The sequence below is a fragment of the Microtus pennsylvanicus genome, chromosome 17 (genome assembly GCF_037038515.1).
Source record: "Microtus pennsylvanicus isolate mMicPen1 chromosome 17, mMicPen1.hap1, whole genome shotgun sequence".
NCBI lineage: Eukaryota > Metazoa > Chordata > Mammalia > Rodentia > Cricetidae > Microtus > Microtus pennsylvanicus.
Window position 1 is genome coordinate 19,360,994 of NC_134595.1, and position 15,595 is coordinate 19,376,588.

The window sequence follows — 15,595 nt, forward strand, 5'->3', positions numbered from 1 at the left end:
TAGGATGGTACCGGGAGGGCAACTCGGCAAATACTCGATGTTGAATTCCACCCACATTTCTTTTCCATACACTTTTATACCCCAATACAAAAGTGGGGGAGAAGGCAACACACCGCTTTAACATGATACAAAGAACAACCAGAAGCAGTTCCTTGCTCCAATACTTGAGACATTGAGCCATTGATTCCTGAGCAAAGCATTTGATATTTGGGGCAGTGAACACATCCTACCAAGTATCCTGCAGGCAGTCACTCCCTAAGTCAAACCTCCTATTTCAAAAGAAGGAGCAGAAGTATGCTTGCATTCTCGGACCACTGATCACGGGGTAGCAGATCTACCTCTATGGACCATCTTAATGTCCAAAACACCAAGTAACCACACCCTAGGTCAGGATATCTTGTTTTGTAGCCATACCTGTTGTCAGTTTTGAAAGAGCAAAACTAAGGTAAAATTCTGTGACTTTCAGACAAGGTGGTATAGGCTCACACTTTTGGGTTCCCACAGGTTAGTCGTTCCAGAGAGTTGTGATTATATTCAATGGACTGGGTAGGCCTAGAGATCATGGGGTTGGGCTACTGTAGTTCACACATGAATTTATAAACTATGTCATGTATGAAGATCATTTGTCCATAAATGTCCCAAAGGATTGGAGGAAAATAGTCAATCAGCATCATAAGGGGTCAGTCCTGTCGCTATTGCAGCTTTCTGGGTAGTAGGTGACCGAGTGACGAGGGGGGCCTGTTGAGAATAAGCCTTTTAGTTCCCATCTTACGGAAGTACACTGAGTATCTTTAATTCACTGAAGAACGCTGTTTATACAATAGCTAAGGCTCACGTCTCATTTGTGAGCGGATAAGTTTTCTTATAGGTCAACATTGGCTTTTATTTAGTTTTTCTTAATGTTGGGGGTTAATTTTCCTCAATAAATATCTGAAAAACCTCCATGAAATAAAAAAAAGACTCTCAGAACAGTTACATTTGATATTATTTTGAGCCTGCTCATCTTGAAGCATCATATTGAAATCAAGCATATGACACCCAAGCTCAGGGAGTTTGAGGGACCTTCATCTCCGCTCAGAAGAGTGCTATGTGCCGGTGGCGCATCTCCCACGACCTCATGGTGACTGAGACCCCGTGGGCTTTGTAATGAGCTGGAGTCACTTGTGTGAAGTGTGTTTGTAGTGTGTTCATTTGCTACATATGAGGTCCACAGGAAGGACACCATTTCCGGGATCAAACCACAGAGTGTAAAATATTATGCCCTAAATAACACACTTGTTACTGCTAATGTCAGTAGGGGGAGTCTTCCCAACTTTGATTTAATGAGAGCCTACAGCAAAGCCAGCTGTTCCCATGTCTTAACTGCTTGTTGGGGAGACCAGGAGAGATGCAGAGGGCCAAAAACATCTTTCCTCTGTAGTCTGTCTTCAAATTAAGAGTTTCAACAGGTGTTGAATAGTGGCAGTGGAGAACCTTTAGTGTCTGACGTCCCTTAGCGCTTGAACGTGGAGGTTCTGCAGGAGACCCGCAGGGATCCGTAACTTTGTAAATAAGGAAGTTCATGCAGAAGAACTTCGGAGCTTGACTCCTCTCACCTCATGTGGAGCACTGTTTTTGAGCTCGCCATGAAGAGGAAGAGGAAGATAGACGAGAGGAGGCATGTGCACTGCCGGATGCCTCTTTCTCACTTTCGGCATGACCCAAACTCATTTTAAGCCATGTGCCTTTTGATTGATGTCAGCTGCTTTTCTGAACAAAGAAACCACTTGAAGCAAGTCCGCAGGGAGGAAAGTATGTGGCCCTCATTGCTGCGATTTTTTTGTCATTTCTCGAGAGCGTTGGTAAACGCATGTGGTCTTGGAGGATCCGGCCCCCCTTCAGAATCCTTCTGACACTGCTTTATGAGCGCTACGAGGAGATAATCTGAAAAAAGTAGGCAAAGTCGGAGATCTTATCTGGAAGAGGGGAAGAAAAGTCTCTTCCTCAGATGATTTATAACTGGAAACATGTTGTCGTGTTTTAGCAAACTCACTTTATTAATTCCATCCTTCTCTGCGGAAAATTAAAAGAAGATAGATGTACCCGCTGCAGCCCTGTCCCCTCTCAATAGCAGATTGTGCTTACAATAGCGTGGTGGAGTCGCGGGGCTGGCTTAGTCAGAGAGAAAGCACAGCCAAATTCTGAGTAAAACCTCTAATTGAATTACCTGCCGAGCACTGACAGACAAGCTTTCAGGACAGACAAAGCTCTGCTTTCCCCAGCAGAAGTGGGTCATGTTGAAGTCCGCCTCGTAACTGTCTGTTACTGGTTTCGACAGTGCTCCTTGCTGTGGAGCTTTATTGGGCTCTCTCTAGCGGGGTTGAGAAGGAGTTGTTCCTGGAGCAAGAGAGTTCAGGCATTATCCTCCCGATTTAGAGAAAATTGATAGCAGACCAAGTTAAAGGGAAGTGCCTTTGAAATAGAAGCCCTGAGCATTTTTCTATAGATTACCACATTCCTGCATGATTCTTCCTTTATTGTACTGGAAAGAGAAGATGGGAGCATGGAAGTCACCTCTCTCTAGCATTTGTCTTAGGCTGAAAAGTATTATTTGTTTTAGCTTCGGGACAAGAATTAGAGCATGTCCTGAAAAGAGTATACGTAGACCATTTATTTGCATGTGAAAAACGAAGAATAATGGGTCCTTGTTCTCTCCCCTTTCTCTTGCCCTGTCTCCTTGTCTTCCCCGCAGCCTCTGCAATCCCAGACAATGGAAGAAGGTCCTGCCTAAAGCTCAAAGTCTTCGTGAGACCAACAAGTAAGTTCCTAGAATGAGTCCAGAGGGCCCCTTCACTGCGCATGCTTTATCCTGTGGTCTGGTTCACAGCGGTAAAATTTTATTTTTATTCTTTTTTTTTTTACTGTTGAATCTTGTGTGGTATCTGTTTTGTATATCCACATCCATGTTTTAGTTTCCATCGTATTTTTTCCTCATCATTCTTCATGATGCTTTATTTTTTATTTTGTTTATAAAAGTACACAGCAGTTGCTAACTTGTTGCTTCTTAGACTGTTGTACATGCACAGCAAATGGGAACGCTGTTGGCATGTGGATACGTGCCATTGATTGTAAAACAATCCCTACATTAATAAAAGGAAACAACAGAGAGAAAGAAAAGAAAAGAAATGGGAGTTTGAGGGTGTCTTCACTAACATATTTGGCTGTTATCTCTATTTTTGTTATAGATAGCTGTATGAAAACTATAGGTGTTCATGATCGTGTTTTCGATGTTAACGACAAAGTAGAAAATTCATTAGAACCAGCAGGTTAGTATGCTTAGAGAATCTCTCCTTAACCAGCGCATCTACCTCTGCACGCTTCCGTACTGTTTTTCCTTTCTTCCTCTCTGCATGTGTGCATGCGCCGGTCGTTTCTGCTTTTGCCCATTGCTAGCAGCTTGCTAATATTACTTATCTCCTACCTCATTCCTCCAGTATCTTTGTGTAGTGCATGCTGGATAGAATACAACTTTTCTTTCTTGGACACGGGACTCACTTGATGCAGTATTCTAATATAGAAGCCCTACCAGACTACTAAAACCTCCCTGCCTTTTGCCGCATCCTCAGGGTGTGTCGGTGGATCACGGTGATGAAGGCCAGTTTCCTAACAAGACAGAAAATATTTCTATTGTACATGTTTATGAAACTTTCTCTCTCTTTTTTTTTTTTAAAAATCATATCCAAATCCGTGGATAAAAGTAGTAAAACCACCGCATAAAAACACTGACTCAACATCTTTAGTTCTCTCTAGAAATGTATGGGCATCGATGAAACATCTAAAACATTGTATTTCATTCCGGTATTATCTATCCTGTTATTAATAGCAGTTGGCCTGGACACATCCAGTTGTGCTGTTGCCCCAAACTCACGTACCCGCTGCCACCACAGATACACACAGCTGCTCCTTGAGCCAGCGGCCGTCCTGGAGTACTCAGACAAAATAAGTTTTAAAGATAGGGTTTTTTTTTCCTTCTACTACTGATGCTCATACTCAAACGTCCCCATCAGTGTGAAAAAAAGTAAAGGCTGCAAGAATATTCATGCAAGCACTTTCAATGCAGCCTACCGTAGGTCGTTTAAACTGGGACAAGCCGTCTCTTTGCTTAGACATTTCACCTGGTCGTTGAACGCAACCAGAGGCCCCACTGTGATGTGTAGCAAGCCTCTAAGCACTCTGTGGAAGCTCCCGTCTCGCTTCAGGTCATCCACCTACGTGGTGGATATTCACAGTGCTCTTTATCCATCGCCCATGAGCACCTTAGAGCTAAAGAGAAATAAAGTCATTTCCCCCTCGCAAAGAAATCTGAGCCCCCTCATGTAAACAACAAGGTTTCTGCTTGATTTTATTTATCTAGCTATATTTATTTATTTGTAGTAGGACTTATCGTTCTTACAGTTCTAGGAACCAAAGGGCTTTACAGTCCGCTTCATCCTTGGAGTGTTGTCATAGGGATAACGGCAATTGAGCCTTAGGGAGCGGTACCCTGCGTAAGTGCTGTGCCTCCAGACCGACAACGGCCTTAGTGCTCTAGCTGCCAGGAAGAGTTAGGGGTTTCCCAAGTTCTCCGGTCTTTTCTAAGGCAGCCATCTCACTCAGAGTACAAATGGGAGGTGTATACTAGGAGCTTTCTGAGGCCTTAGTGGCTCCCCAGGGATCAGTTCGCCGCTTTAGAAAGTAGCAAGACCGTGAGTGCTGACGTGGAGGTATTTTAATTGTCTCGAAAAACTGAACGTATTAGCGTGGCTGTTCAAGGTACCAGACTTCAAGCTTGAGGCTATGACTACCATAGGGACAAGTTAAACAGGAGCTTTTTCAAAACCACAGAACCTACATCTTTCTTCCCATGGCCGAGGATGCCAGCCCAGGCCACTCAGCTTGTCAATCTTCATATCCTTAGCTCCCTTTGTTGGGATCATAGAAGAGACTCTTCCCACTACTAGAGGTATAGACGTTCAGAAAAAAAACGTTACTTCCCCTAGCTTCTCTAGTAAGTCATGCGTAGAACGAACCACAGGTTAGGCCTGTTACAAACTTGCTCAGGATGAGAATTTTGATGTGCATTTCCCATGATCTTGTTTTCCAGGCAAAGTCAATCGCCTCTCTAGCGAGGACTAGCACCTCTAGAGACATAAGAGATTTCATGTTTTTGATTTGTTTTGTTTTGTTTTGTTTCCTGATCATGAAGAAGAACACTGAGGACTATTCTGTTACGAGAAAATCACTTTTGGACTCGAATAATGATAAAATGGAAACGCTAAGCTCTCCTACATAGGCATATGTCAGGGTCTCTAAGGGACAAGCTCTTCCTCATACAGAAATTGGAATTCGTAGTGGCCCCAAATCCATGAACATATTACTGATAGAAGTTTGGAAAGTTTAGCAGAGTGTAGTTTAGTATGAGTGTGTGTGTGTGTGTGTGTGTGTGTGTGTGTGTGTGTGTGTGGTGTGTGTGTGTAGAGATTGCTGGCAGGCATCCTCACTAATGTGATAAGAAGGGGTTGAGCCACAGTGCCTGGCGATATGAATGGGGTAAACAGAGTTGAGTGTTTCTCTTCATTTCATAGAGAATTTAGTCCGTCCCACTTGGCGTTCTTCGCCGCTGTGGCAACTGCTGGATTTAACAAGCGTTCTCCTTTGGCCAGCCCTAGATACAGGCTCTGGAGACGCAGGGAGCCTGAATGCATCCTACCGCATGCTCTCAGCCGCGTGTACTAATTCGCCTGTCTGTGGAATGTAATTCGTCTTCTGTTGTTTGCTTGCGCACTCTGCCTGCCAGTTTCCTATCTGTAGGGACCCAGGATGATCTCAGGGCAGACATATGTCACGTTACATGCTCTGAAGTATCGTTAGTGTTCTCAGTTAACCACCGAACCCCCGGTGTGGTGGGATCCTATAACTAAGAGACAGCACTCCATTTGGCTTCTACAGAGGAGCTTTCGCTTCCACCAAGCCGCACTCCACTATTCCAAGTCTTAGTAATCTCTCACATGTAGGTTTAAGTTCCATTCGGGTAGATTTCACTCAGGAGTTACAACTTAGAATTCTGAAATTTCCCCCCAAATTATCTAAATGGTCTCCAGCTTCTCGGTAACTGCCATGGGTGAGGGATATGGGTGGGGGTGATGGTGCATAGAATTTCCCATCAACGACTATTTTAATCAGAGCACGACATGTAGAACCCTGACTCGTGAACAGTATGGTATAGGAACAAAAGCATGCAGTGGACTTTCTCATTTGAGAGAAACAGGAAAACATGACTCTCCCCTGTAAGATAAAGTACCCTCATTAGCACATCTATGGTAGGTGAATACACGGGAGGTTATTAGGACATGTATAGTAGGTGAATACATGGGAAGTTATTAGGACATGTATAGTAGGTGATTACATGGGAAGTTATTAGGACATGTATGGTAGGTGATTACACAGGAAGTTATTAGGACATGTATAGTAGGTGATTACACAGGAAGTTATTAGGACATGTATAGTAGGTGAATACATGGGAAGTTATTAGGACATGTATAGTAGGTGAATACATGGGAAGTTATTAGGACATGTATGGTAGGTGAATACATGAGAAGTTATTAGGACATGTATAGTAGGTGAATACACGGGAGGTTATTAGGACATGTATAGTAGGTGATTACACGGGAGGTTATTAGGACATGTATAGTAGGTGATTACACGGGAGGTTATTAGGACATGTATAGTAGGTGATTACACGGGAAGTTATTAGGACATGTATAGTAGGTGATTACACGGGAAGTTATTAGGACATGTATAGTAGGTGAATACACGGGAGGTTATTAGGACATGTATAGTAGGTGATTACACGGGAGGTTATTAGGACATGTATAGTAGGTGAATACATGGGAAGTTATTAGGACATGTATGGTAGGTAATTACACAGGAGGTTATTAGGACATGTATGGTAGGTGAATACATGGGAAGTTATTAGGACATGTATGGTAGGTAATTACACAGGAAGTTATTAGGACATGTATGGTAGGTGAATACATGGGAAGTTATTAGGACATGTATGGTAGGTAATTACACAGGAAGTTATTAGGACATGTATGGTAGGTAATTACACAGGAGGTTATTAGGACATGTATGGTAGGTAATTACACAGGAAGTTATTAGGACATGTATGGTAGGTGAATACATGGGAAGTTATTAGGACATGTATGGTAGGTGAATACATGGGAAGTTATTAGGACATGTATGGTAGGTAATTACACAGGAAGTTATTAGGACATGTATGGTAGGTGAATACACAGGAGGTTATTAGGACATGTATGGTAGGTGATTACACAGGAAGTTATTAGGACATGTATAGTAGGTGAATACACGGGAAGTTATTAGGACATGTATAGTAGGTGAATACATGGGAAGTTATTAGGACATGTATGGTAGGTGAATACACAGGAGGTTATTAGGACATGTATGGTAGGTGAATACACGGGAAGTTATTAGGACATGTATAGTAGGTGAATACACGGGAAGTTATTAGGACATGTATAGTAGGTGAATACATGGGAAGTTATTAGGACATGTATGGTAGGTGAATACACAGGAGGTTATTAGGACATGTATGGTAGGTGAATACACGGGAAGTTATTAGGACATGTATAGTAGGTGAATACATGGGAAGTTATTAGGACATGTATAGTAGGTGAATACATGGGAAGTTATTAGGACATGTATAGTAGGTGAATACACAGGAGGTTATTAGGACATGTATGGTAGGTGATTACATGGGAGGTTATTAGGACATGTATGGTAGGTGAATACACGGGAAGTTATTAGGACATGTATGGTAGGTAATTACACGGAGGTTATTAGGACATGTATGGTAGGTGAATACACGGGATATTAAAATAACAGACAACACAGCTCACAGAAGGACTAACACCACAGGTTATCTGTGATGCAGCGTTTGAAAGGTGCATCCAAATTTAGGCTTCTCTTAGAAGAACACCGAAGTCTTCCTTCTTGTTAAAGTCAGGTCTTCTGCAAGTTCGTCCCTTGTGCCTTGTACTGAGTGAGCCTGGGCCGGTGGATGACCTTTGCTGAACCTCTGGCAGGAGAGGGAAGCAGGGAAGCTCTGCTCTGCATACTTGCCCCAAGTTCAGCAATGCAGCTTGGGTATCTTTTAACAATAGGTTGTTTCCAAGCTTCACAAGGTGAAAGACTGAGTAATGTGTTATTGAGAAAAGGGTGGAGAAGAACCCCAGTAGGTGATGTAATTTCAGGTGTATAAATATAAGTGATGTTTCAAAATGAGCTGTGGAATCCTCGGGGTTTATGGTTCTTTTATAATTAAGCCTGAAGTGCTCCATTGTTTTGATTGACACCATATTGGTGCTCTTAAGAATGTGATTTGGATTTTAATTTCAGGGCTATTAAGGGCCTTTACTTCTGCCTCCTGTTAACTACAGATTTAATTAATGCATTAGCAAGGCTGAAAAGAGCAAAGAAAAGATGAGAGCCCACGCATACTTGGCTACACTGTGTGCGATTTGCCTCTTCGTTCTTGCTTCCTAACCTTCTCTAGTCTCCTAAGCTGAAAGCAATCTATCCAGGGTTTGCTAAAGTCCGGGCGAGGAGGACAAATTAAACAAAGGACTTCAGGGGCTCCTAGATGAAGACCTGCCGAAATAAGAGTCCACCAGGGCAGAGGACTTAATTCTGAGAAGGCATGTTTCTTAGTTCACATGGGATGTGAATGAGATGAACAGAAACTTCCAAAAAGTGTGAGCCAAAAAAAAAAAAAAAAAGAGTTCCCGTTAGGACAGATAATAGAATGTGTGACTCTTTCCTGTATGGAGAAAAAAAAAAGTATCCTTAATAATGACATGTGTGGTAGGTGACCTTACATGAGGTTAAAATAATGGACAATTAATCTACTAAGAGACACCATGTAGGTCAGTGAGGGCTGTTTGGGACTGTCTTCTGGGGGTCTACATAATTGAGAACAATTACTGGGGTCTCACTTGTTACACTTCTCTCTGATTAACCAGTCAGCGAATCCCGAGGAGCGATGCTTGCGTTCCCATGGGACGTCCCCGTGATGCTGAAATGAAATCTGCTCAGAGGCCAACTGTCAGCCCCAGAAACATGTCCAGAGGTCATCTGGGCTAAAAGCATAAGCTCGGCCAGATGGGAAGAAGGAGATGGGCCACATTAGAGAATAGCATGGCTCATGGGCAGGCCTCCAATCTATCTTTGGGCACTAATTACTGCAAAGTTCCCATTTCGAAGTTAAGCCTGTTAATCATGCAGATCAGGGAGGCGATCCAAAGTCAGAGGCAGCCTCGTAGAACACTTTATAGCTAAATAAAAGAAGCTTAACTCACTTAATCCATTTTATTTAGAGGAAAATTTGCATCCACACTGATAATTTATGTGCCAAGCTTCAGCCTGATAAAAAATAAGAATAGTCAAGTTCAAGTAATTTAATCTGGGAGATGCAGGGCCTGTAATGGAAATAGCACCGTAATTGATTCCTAATTGTAGGCAGCCCAGTGGGCACAGGATTTCTGATGTTTACTGGGTATTATATATAGTTTATTTAAAAATACTGTTGTTTTGGCACTTCATTTTCCACATTTGAAAGTACACGTAGGCACCGAACAACCATTCACCACTAATCCTGTGAAACGCCTAAAACACAGAAAATGAGCAACCCCGTCTGTGTAACCACTAATATGCCCACATAACTCTTTCCCCCTTCCCTCGCAATCCGTGGCTTTCCTCCCCGCAGGACTGCAGACTTAGAGGTCCCTTTCCTACCTCAAGTTCTGTGCAAAGTGCTTCCGACCGATAGCAGCAAATCAAAGTAGCTTATGTAGCAAATATTACACTGTACGCACAGTTTCCCCCCTCGGTTTTAAGAGAGAGTATAAATATTGTGAAGGAAGTCCAATTCTCCCTGCCTCTCCTTTGTTTGCTGTAAATAATGAGCGATTATGCAGACACGCAAGTCAATGGTGGCACAGGGTTCATTACCCTACTTTGCAGAGGGTGGCGAGGTCTGTTAATGGCGGGCTGCTGCGAGAGAGTTATTAAGGATGTGAAATCTCATTGGAATGTGTGCTTTCTCTTTGAACAGATGACACCGTACATGAGTCAGCCGAGCCATCCCGCGGTGAGAACGCGGCACAGACCCCAAGGATACCCAGCCGCCTTTTGGCGATCCTACTGTTCCTCCTGGCGATGCTTTTGACATTATAGCACAGCCTCCTCTCGTCACCTGTCACAGAAAACATCAGGGTCTTGGGACACCAGAGATCCGCCTAACTGCTCATCCCAAGAAGGGACTTGTTATTGGTTTTTTGGCAGATGTCAGATTTTTTTTTTGTTTTGTTTTTGTTTTCTTTCCTTCAGCCTGATTTCTGAGCAACAACCTGGGGTTGTTGGGGGCTAAACGCGTCGCTGCCCTCCTTCACCCCACCCCATCCCCAGCCCTGGTCCTTGACTTCTCTCACCCCTTCCAAATTCAATGGACTCCAGATGAAAATGCCAAATCGTTGTAGCGACACCAGTGGGTTCTCCTCTCGGACTCACCTCTGTAAGCTCAGGGTGTCAACGGTATGCAGACAAGGAAGGAGCGTGGCCAGGCCGAGAGGGTATCTCTCTCCTATCCAGTACTTAATGCCTTCTCATTCAGGACAGTAAGGTGGTTGTGTGGAACGCGATGTTGGTGTGTCAGGTACGGAGGGGCGGAATAAAGAGTAGACATACGATTACACCATACCCTCTAGGAGTGTAGAAATGAGCAGGCTTCTCCAAGGTTCAGATACTAGTTTTTGTTTTTATCAAATAGGACTGTCTCAAAGCGTTCTTGCCAGCAAAACTTGTGCTGTGCCCAAGAAGCTTTTTCTCCCGGAAGGAGTGTTGGATGCAGGGATGGTAATGCAGAAGATGTGTATGTTGAGAAAACGATCTATTGCTGGCGGTGTGAGTGCCTCTAACTTTTTAGTGACTGGGCAGTGCACACCTGATTTTTTTTTCCCTTTGAATACAGATCACCATGGTGCTACAACTTTTCTTTTTCTTTTTAGGAGCTCAAAGAGGCATTTTTATGAATAAAGTGACCTTCCCCGAGGCTGACAAGCCAGGGTTGATGAGTAGAGAGTAGAATAGCTTTGCCTGCCCCTCTGGGGACAACGTGTACAAGGAAAGGAAGTCTGTGGCCCTAGGAGATGCGGTTTGGCTTTGCTGGAGCTCCAGTGTGCTGTGGCCTTTCCCCAACCCCCACCCCGATGCCCACGTTCTGCTCCAAGCTCCGTGTTCACAGGGGACTCAGACACAAACCCCTGACACCAGGAGAGTCAGTCAGCACTACTTGGGAGGGCTTAAAGGGAAATTTGGAATAAAAATTCCAAAGTTTGGAATAAAAATTCAAGTGTTGATTTTTCTCTTCTTTCCCTTTCTGACACAGCCTAAAAGCGTAGGGGGAACACATGTTTATCTGTGGGAGATAAACAAGATGGAGTCCCAAAGACTTTGACAAAATATTTTTTTAAAAATCCACTAGAATAGAAAATACATTATTTAGATATACTTTATGCTGAGAGTGAGTATATATGCTTGTCCTATTTAAACTTGTGAGAAAAGGTGGTAACCCTTGATACATTTAGAAACATGGGGGTGGGGGCGGGTTATCTTGTTTCATAGTAGGGTTGGGGCAGAAGGAGAATGAACACAGGATGACCCTGTTCAAAGAACCTTAGCATAGCCAAGGGGATGGTCCCAGCTGATTATCAGGAAACACAAGTACGGGGTTTCTCCTGGCGGGGTGTCATGAGCTTTCAACCCCAAAGCCTAGCCAGGGAAGAGTGTCAGCCCAGTGGAAAGGTGGTCTAACCTTGTTCTGCCATTGCACGACATCAACAGAAGCCATGCCTTTGTAAACAAGCAAGTCAGTAAATGCAATGATCATGTCATGTGGAAAATTGAAAGCATTCCAGGAAAAGAAGGAATTTTTATATATTCGTTTTTAAGATGTATATGTAAAAAAAAAAGAGTTCACATTCTAGATGAACTTCATGAAATCGGAAATTGCTTAGAATCGTGAGTAGTTTCAAATTAGAAGAACATGTGAGTGGAAGGCAGCTGGGAACATACTGCACCCTAGAGAGTTCACACACGTTGGAATGTGAGCCGGGCTTACCTGGTCCCTTTGGAGTGGAGTCAACTGGAGTCTGCTCTTGCTTGAACCATGTGCGTGGAGTTGCCGGCCTCAAAGATATTGTCTGTCTTCTTCCTCCTACATCTGAGACTTCTCCGGAGTGGGAGAGTCTCATCATAGAAGGCACCCACCATTTCACTGAAGCCACATTTCAAAGCATTGGATTTACCTTTATTTATAGGCTCGACACTCTCAGTAATATCCAGATATATTCTTTTTATTAATAGTTACAGGTTTATGGGTTAGTGGGATTTCAGTAAGGGGACGACGAAGAAATCCCTCCTAAGATGGATCGATAGAACCAAAATAATTCTGCATGTACTACAGTCAAGGGAACAAAGTGATCCTGTAATAATTCCAGTTAGTCCTAACGACGTTAGCAGTTCTAATGTCATTTTAGAAAAGGTGAATTCTGTGCTTCTTCTAGCATTTGTCTCTAACAAATGATGAAATAATTACTCATGGCCCTCTCTGCCATTGTCTTTCATTTTTCACTGTGCAATTAGACCCTTTTACTTCACAGTCATGCCACCGCAGGTTAAGGTATTTTTTTGGTTTTAAAGCAGAACTCTCCACACCAGTAGACAATATGCTTTTCTACGTGTAAGTGACATAATCGTAGCTAATGCCCTTGTGTGGAGTTCTCGAGACAATTGGTGTCAGGCCGTTTTTATCTTGTCCAAAAGCGCTGGTGGCCTTTTGTGGTGTTGTTACAGTCCTCTATGGGCTTAGGATGTCGGTGCATCTTGGTAGTGGGTTTAATTTTAAAAACAATTCAAAAGCATGAAGGGAAGCCCTGGAGTGCCCCTTCAGCCCCAGTTGGTCAAACCCCAGCGACCTTCGCCCCTGGTTGCCAAGGGCTTTGCAACATGAAGCAGGGAATAAAGATCTGGCTGTTTAGTGGATACTGTGTATCCTTTAATAGTCCAGGTAACAGTCCGTGTTAGTTTTAGACTATTGTTTTGTACTGTACTTTCTTGGGTGGCAGAGGAAAGAAAAGTTAAAATGTTAAAAAAAAATTGCGTTCTTTAATTCTGTATTATTAGCAACCTCTGTTGTATATAGTGTTTGATAATAAAGTATTAATTTGATTCTTATGTCTTTTGTAACTGAGAACAACGGTAGACTTTCAGGATACAAAACATGCATTGAGGCTTTTGAAAACATCCAATGTATACATGGCTGAGAAGTCACATGTGACTGGAACACTGCTCCATGCTGGACTCGCGTGGTCATTGCCCACTCAATCTTACAGCTCCATCGTCTTGGGACCAGAAAAAAATACAGGACTGCTTCGATTGATACTTTGTCCTCAGTGCTTTCAAGGTCTGATGTCGGAGCTCTGTGGTCCTTTCCCCCTACCCCAAGCATGTGGTTTGAAAAGGTTTAGAGAACTTAGAAATGGTTCTGTACTTTGGTTTGGTTTTCCGTTTTTCATCCTCCCCCCCTCCTCCCACCCCCAGGAAGTCTTGTCAGTATCTAGTACGGCTCAGACTCAGGATGGTTGCAGACCAGTCCCTATAGGAAGGCTCAGTGGGGTTGTTTCTCTCAGTGTGTCCTGTGTAAGGAAGAGTCGCAGTACCTGTGGGCTTTCAGGGACTCTGTTCTTCTCCTGTGCCTTAGCAACGGCTGCAGCCATTTTTATTAATTTCACAAAATTAGAAAAAAAAATCGTTTTGAACTCCTCCTTTTCTATTCATTGCTTTCAGAGTTGTGGTCACCAGCTCCTCTTTTAAAAACCACCTCCACTGACACCCCCGTTTGCCTGCCCCCTCCGCTTTTTCCTTTTTTTCTTCTGTTGCCTTCCCACCTTCCGTTTCCCACCCCCAGAGCCGTGAATGGGCAGGTCTGTCTCTGGTTTGGCATCACTGACTTTTTCCCATGCCTTTACCCCAGAGCTGCTCGGATGTGAGACAAATCTCCCTACAATGGCCTCACTCCCATTGTTTGTACAGTTTAATAGATGCTGGCATGTTGGAGGTTACCCATGAGTCAGAATCCGTTTTCCATGCTTACCCTTGACACCCCATTGAAGCCACTCATTGTGTGTGCGTCTGGGTGTGACGTCCAGCTCCGTGTGGCCCTGTGCTTGTGCTCCCTGCTTCGCAGTCCTTAGCACTTCTCATGGAGTGCTGTTTGGAAATGCCGACATTATATAAACATAATAGAAAATGTAAAAAAAAAATTAAAACACACACACGCAAACCCATATGATCTGTATTTGTATATACACATGTCCGTACAAGTATACCTAAATAAAAATTAAAGATTTTCGTCATTTTAATTGGATCCCTCCTTCTCCTTCTTTCTTCCTTGAGTGACGCCTTTATTTTAGGGACTAATTGTACGCTACTGAATTTTTTTTTTAAAAAAAATCTTTATGGACAGAGACATAATATGACGACTATAAGAGAAGGTATGGGAAGATCAAAGAATATAGGGTTTTTTAAAAAAACGCACATTTATCTGATGAGAAAATGGTGCAGTTTCGGCCTTGTCTGCATTTGAGCCTTAAAATAGGCAGTATGGCAAGCCTTGCGTTCTTAGCGACGCAGGTACATCAGAAGTATACACATTATATTTTTATTTTACACAAACTTCTCTATCCTACCATTTAATCCAACAGTCATCTTCCACTTCCGGAGAAGCAGTAGAATTAACCCTTTCAGTACAGCCCAAACCTCAATCCCCATTCTCGAGGAAGAATTAACTTACATGGTGTGACCATGGCGAAACACATGGTATCTTTAGGACCCTGTTTCTTTCTCTGAATGTGGTGACATTTTAGAGGTGACTTGTTGCTGTCCTGAGACTCTTTTTGCCCATTGGGCAGTATGGAGCCCATTTTGTATCTGAGTTACACATATTTTTGTCTTTGAGGAAGACATTGATCAAAGGACAACTGCAGCGTCCATCTGTAGAGAGACAACAAACACATGACATATTAGACATCCCATGTGTGTCCTAACTTGGCTTCGATGACCTGATAGTCACATTGTGCTCACCAAGGCTGTCCTACTATAATTGTTCGGCAGGGCATTACACACTAATAATTTACCATAACTTTTTTTCCTACTAATGAAGAATGACGGTTTTATAAAGTGAAAACCAAGACACATTGCTTTTCACCAGATGTACTGGACCACGTTTGTGACATCCTAACCAGAACGGCATTACGTTGTCATTGCCATCTCCACCATCCTTCCTCCGAAGCATCGAGGCCATCATGGCATTGCTCTCAGCCAGTGCTGGCTGTGTGGAATGGGCTTCACAGTCTCTACTTTCAAAGTTTACAATGGGCGACAGGGTGCACATGGAAACCTAGTAATAACCATCTATAGGTGATGGTGTACAAGTCAGGTC

The 15,595-nt window shown here is 43.1% G+C and overlaps 1 protein-coding gene across 2 annotated transcripts in view; it reads left to right on the forward strand.

Annotated features, from left to right (window-relative positions):
• Efna5 (ephrin A5) overlaps positions 1–14,521 on the forward strand; it is a 284,402-nt gene extending 269,881 nt beyond the window's left edge. The window contains exons 3-5 of one of the 2 annotated variants that reach the window (XM_075951317.1): positions 2,732–2,797; positions 3,225–3,305; positions 10,151–14,521. In XM_075951317.1, coding sequence (XP_075807432.1) covers positions 2,732–2,797; positions 3,225–3,305; positions 10,151–10,272 — 269 coding nt within the window. In that variant the 3' untranslated portion in view covers positions 10,273–14,521. The remainder of the gene's footprint in view (positions 1–2,731; positions 2,798–3,224; positions 3,306–10,150) is intronic. The other variant, XM_075951316.1, reaches the window with a different exon arrangement.
• Positions 14,522–15,595: the final 1,074 nt, after the last annotated feature.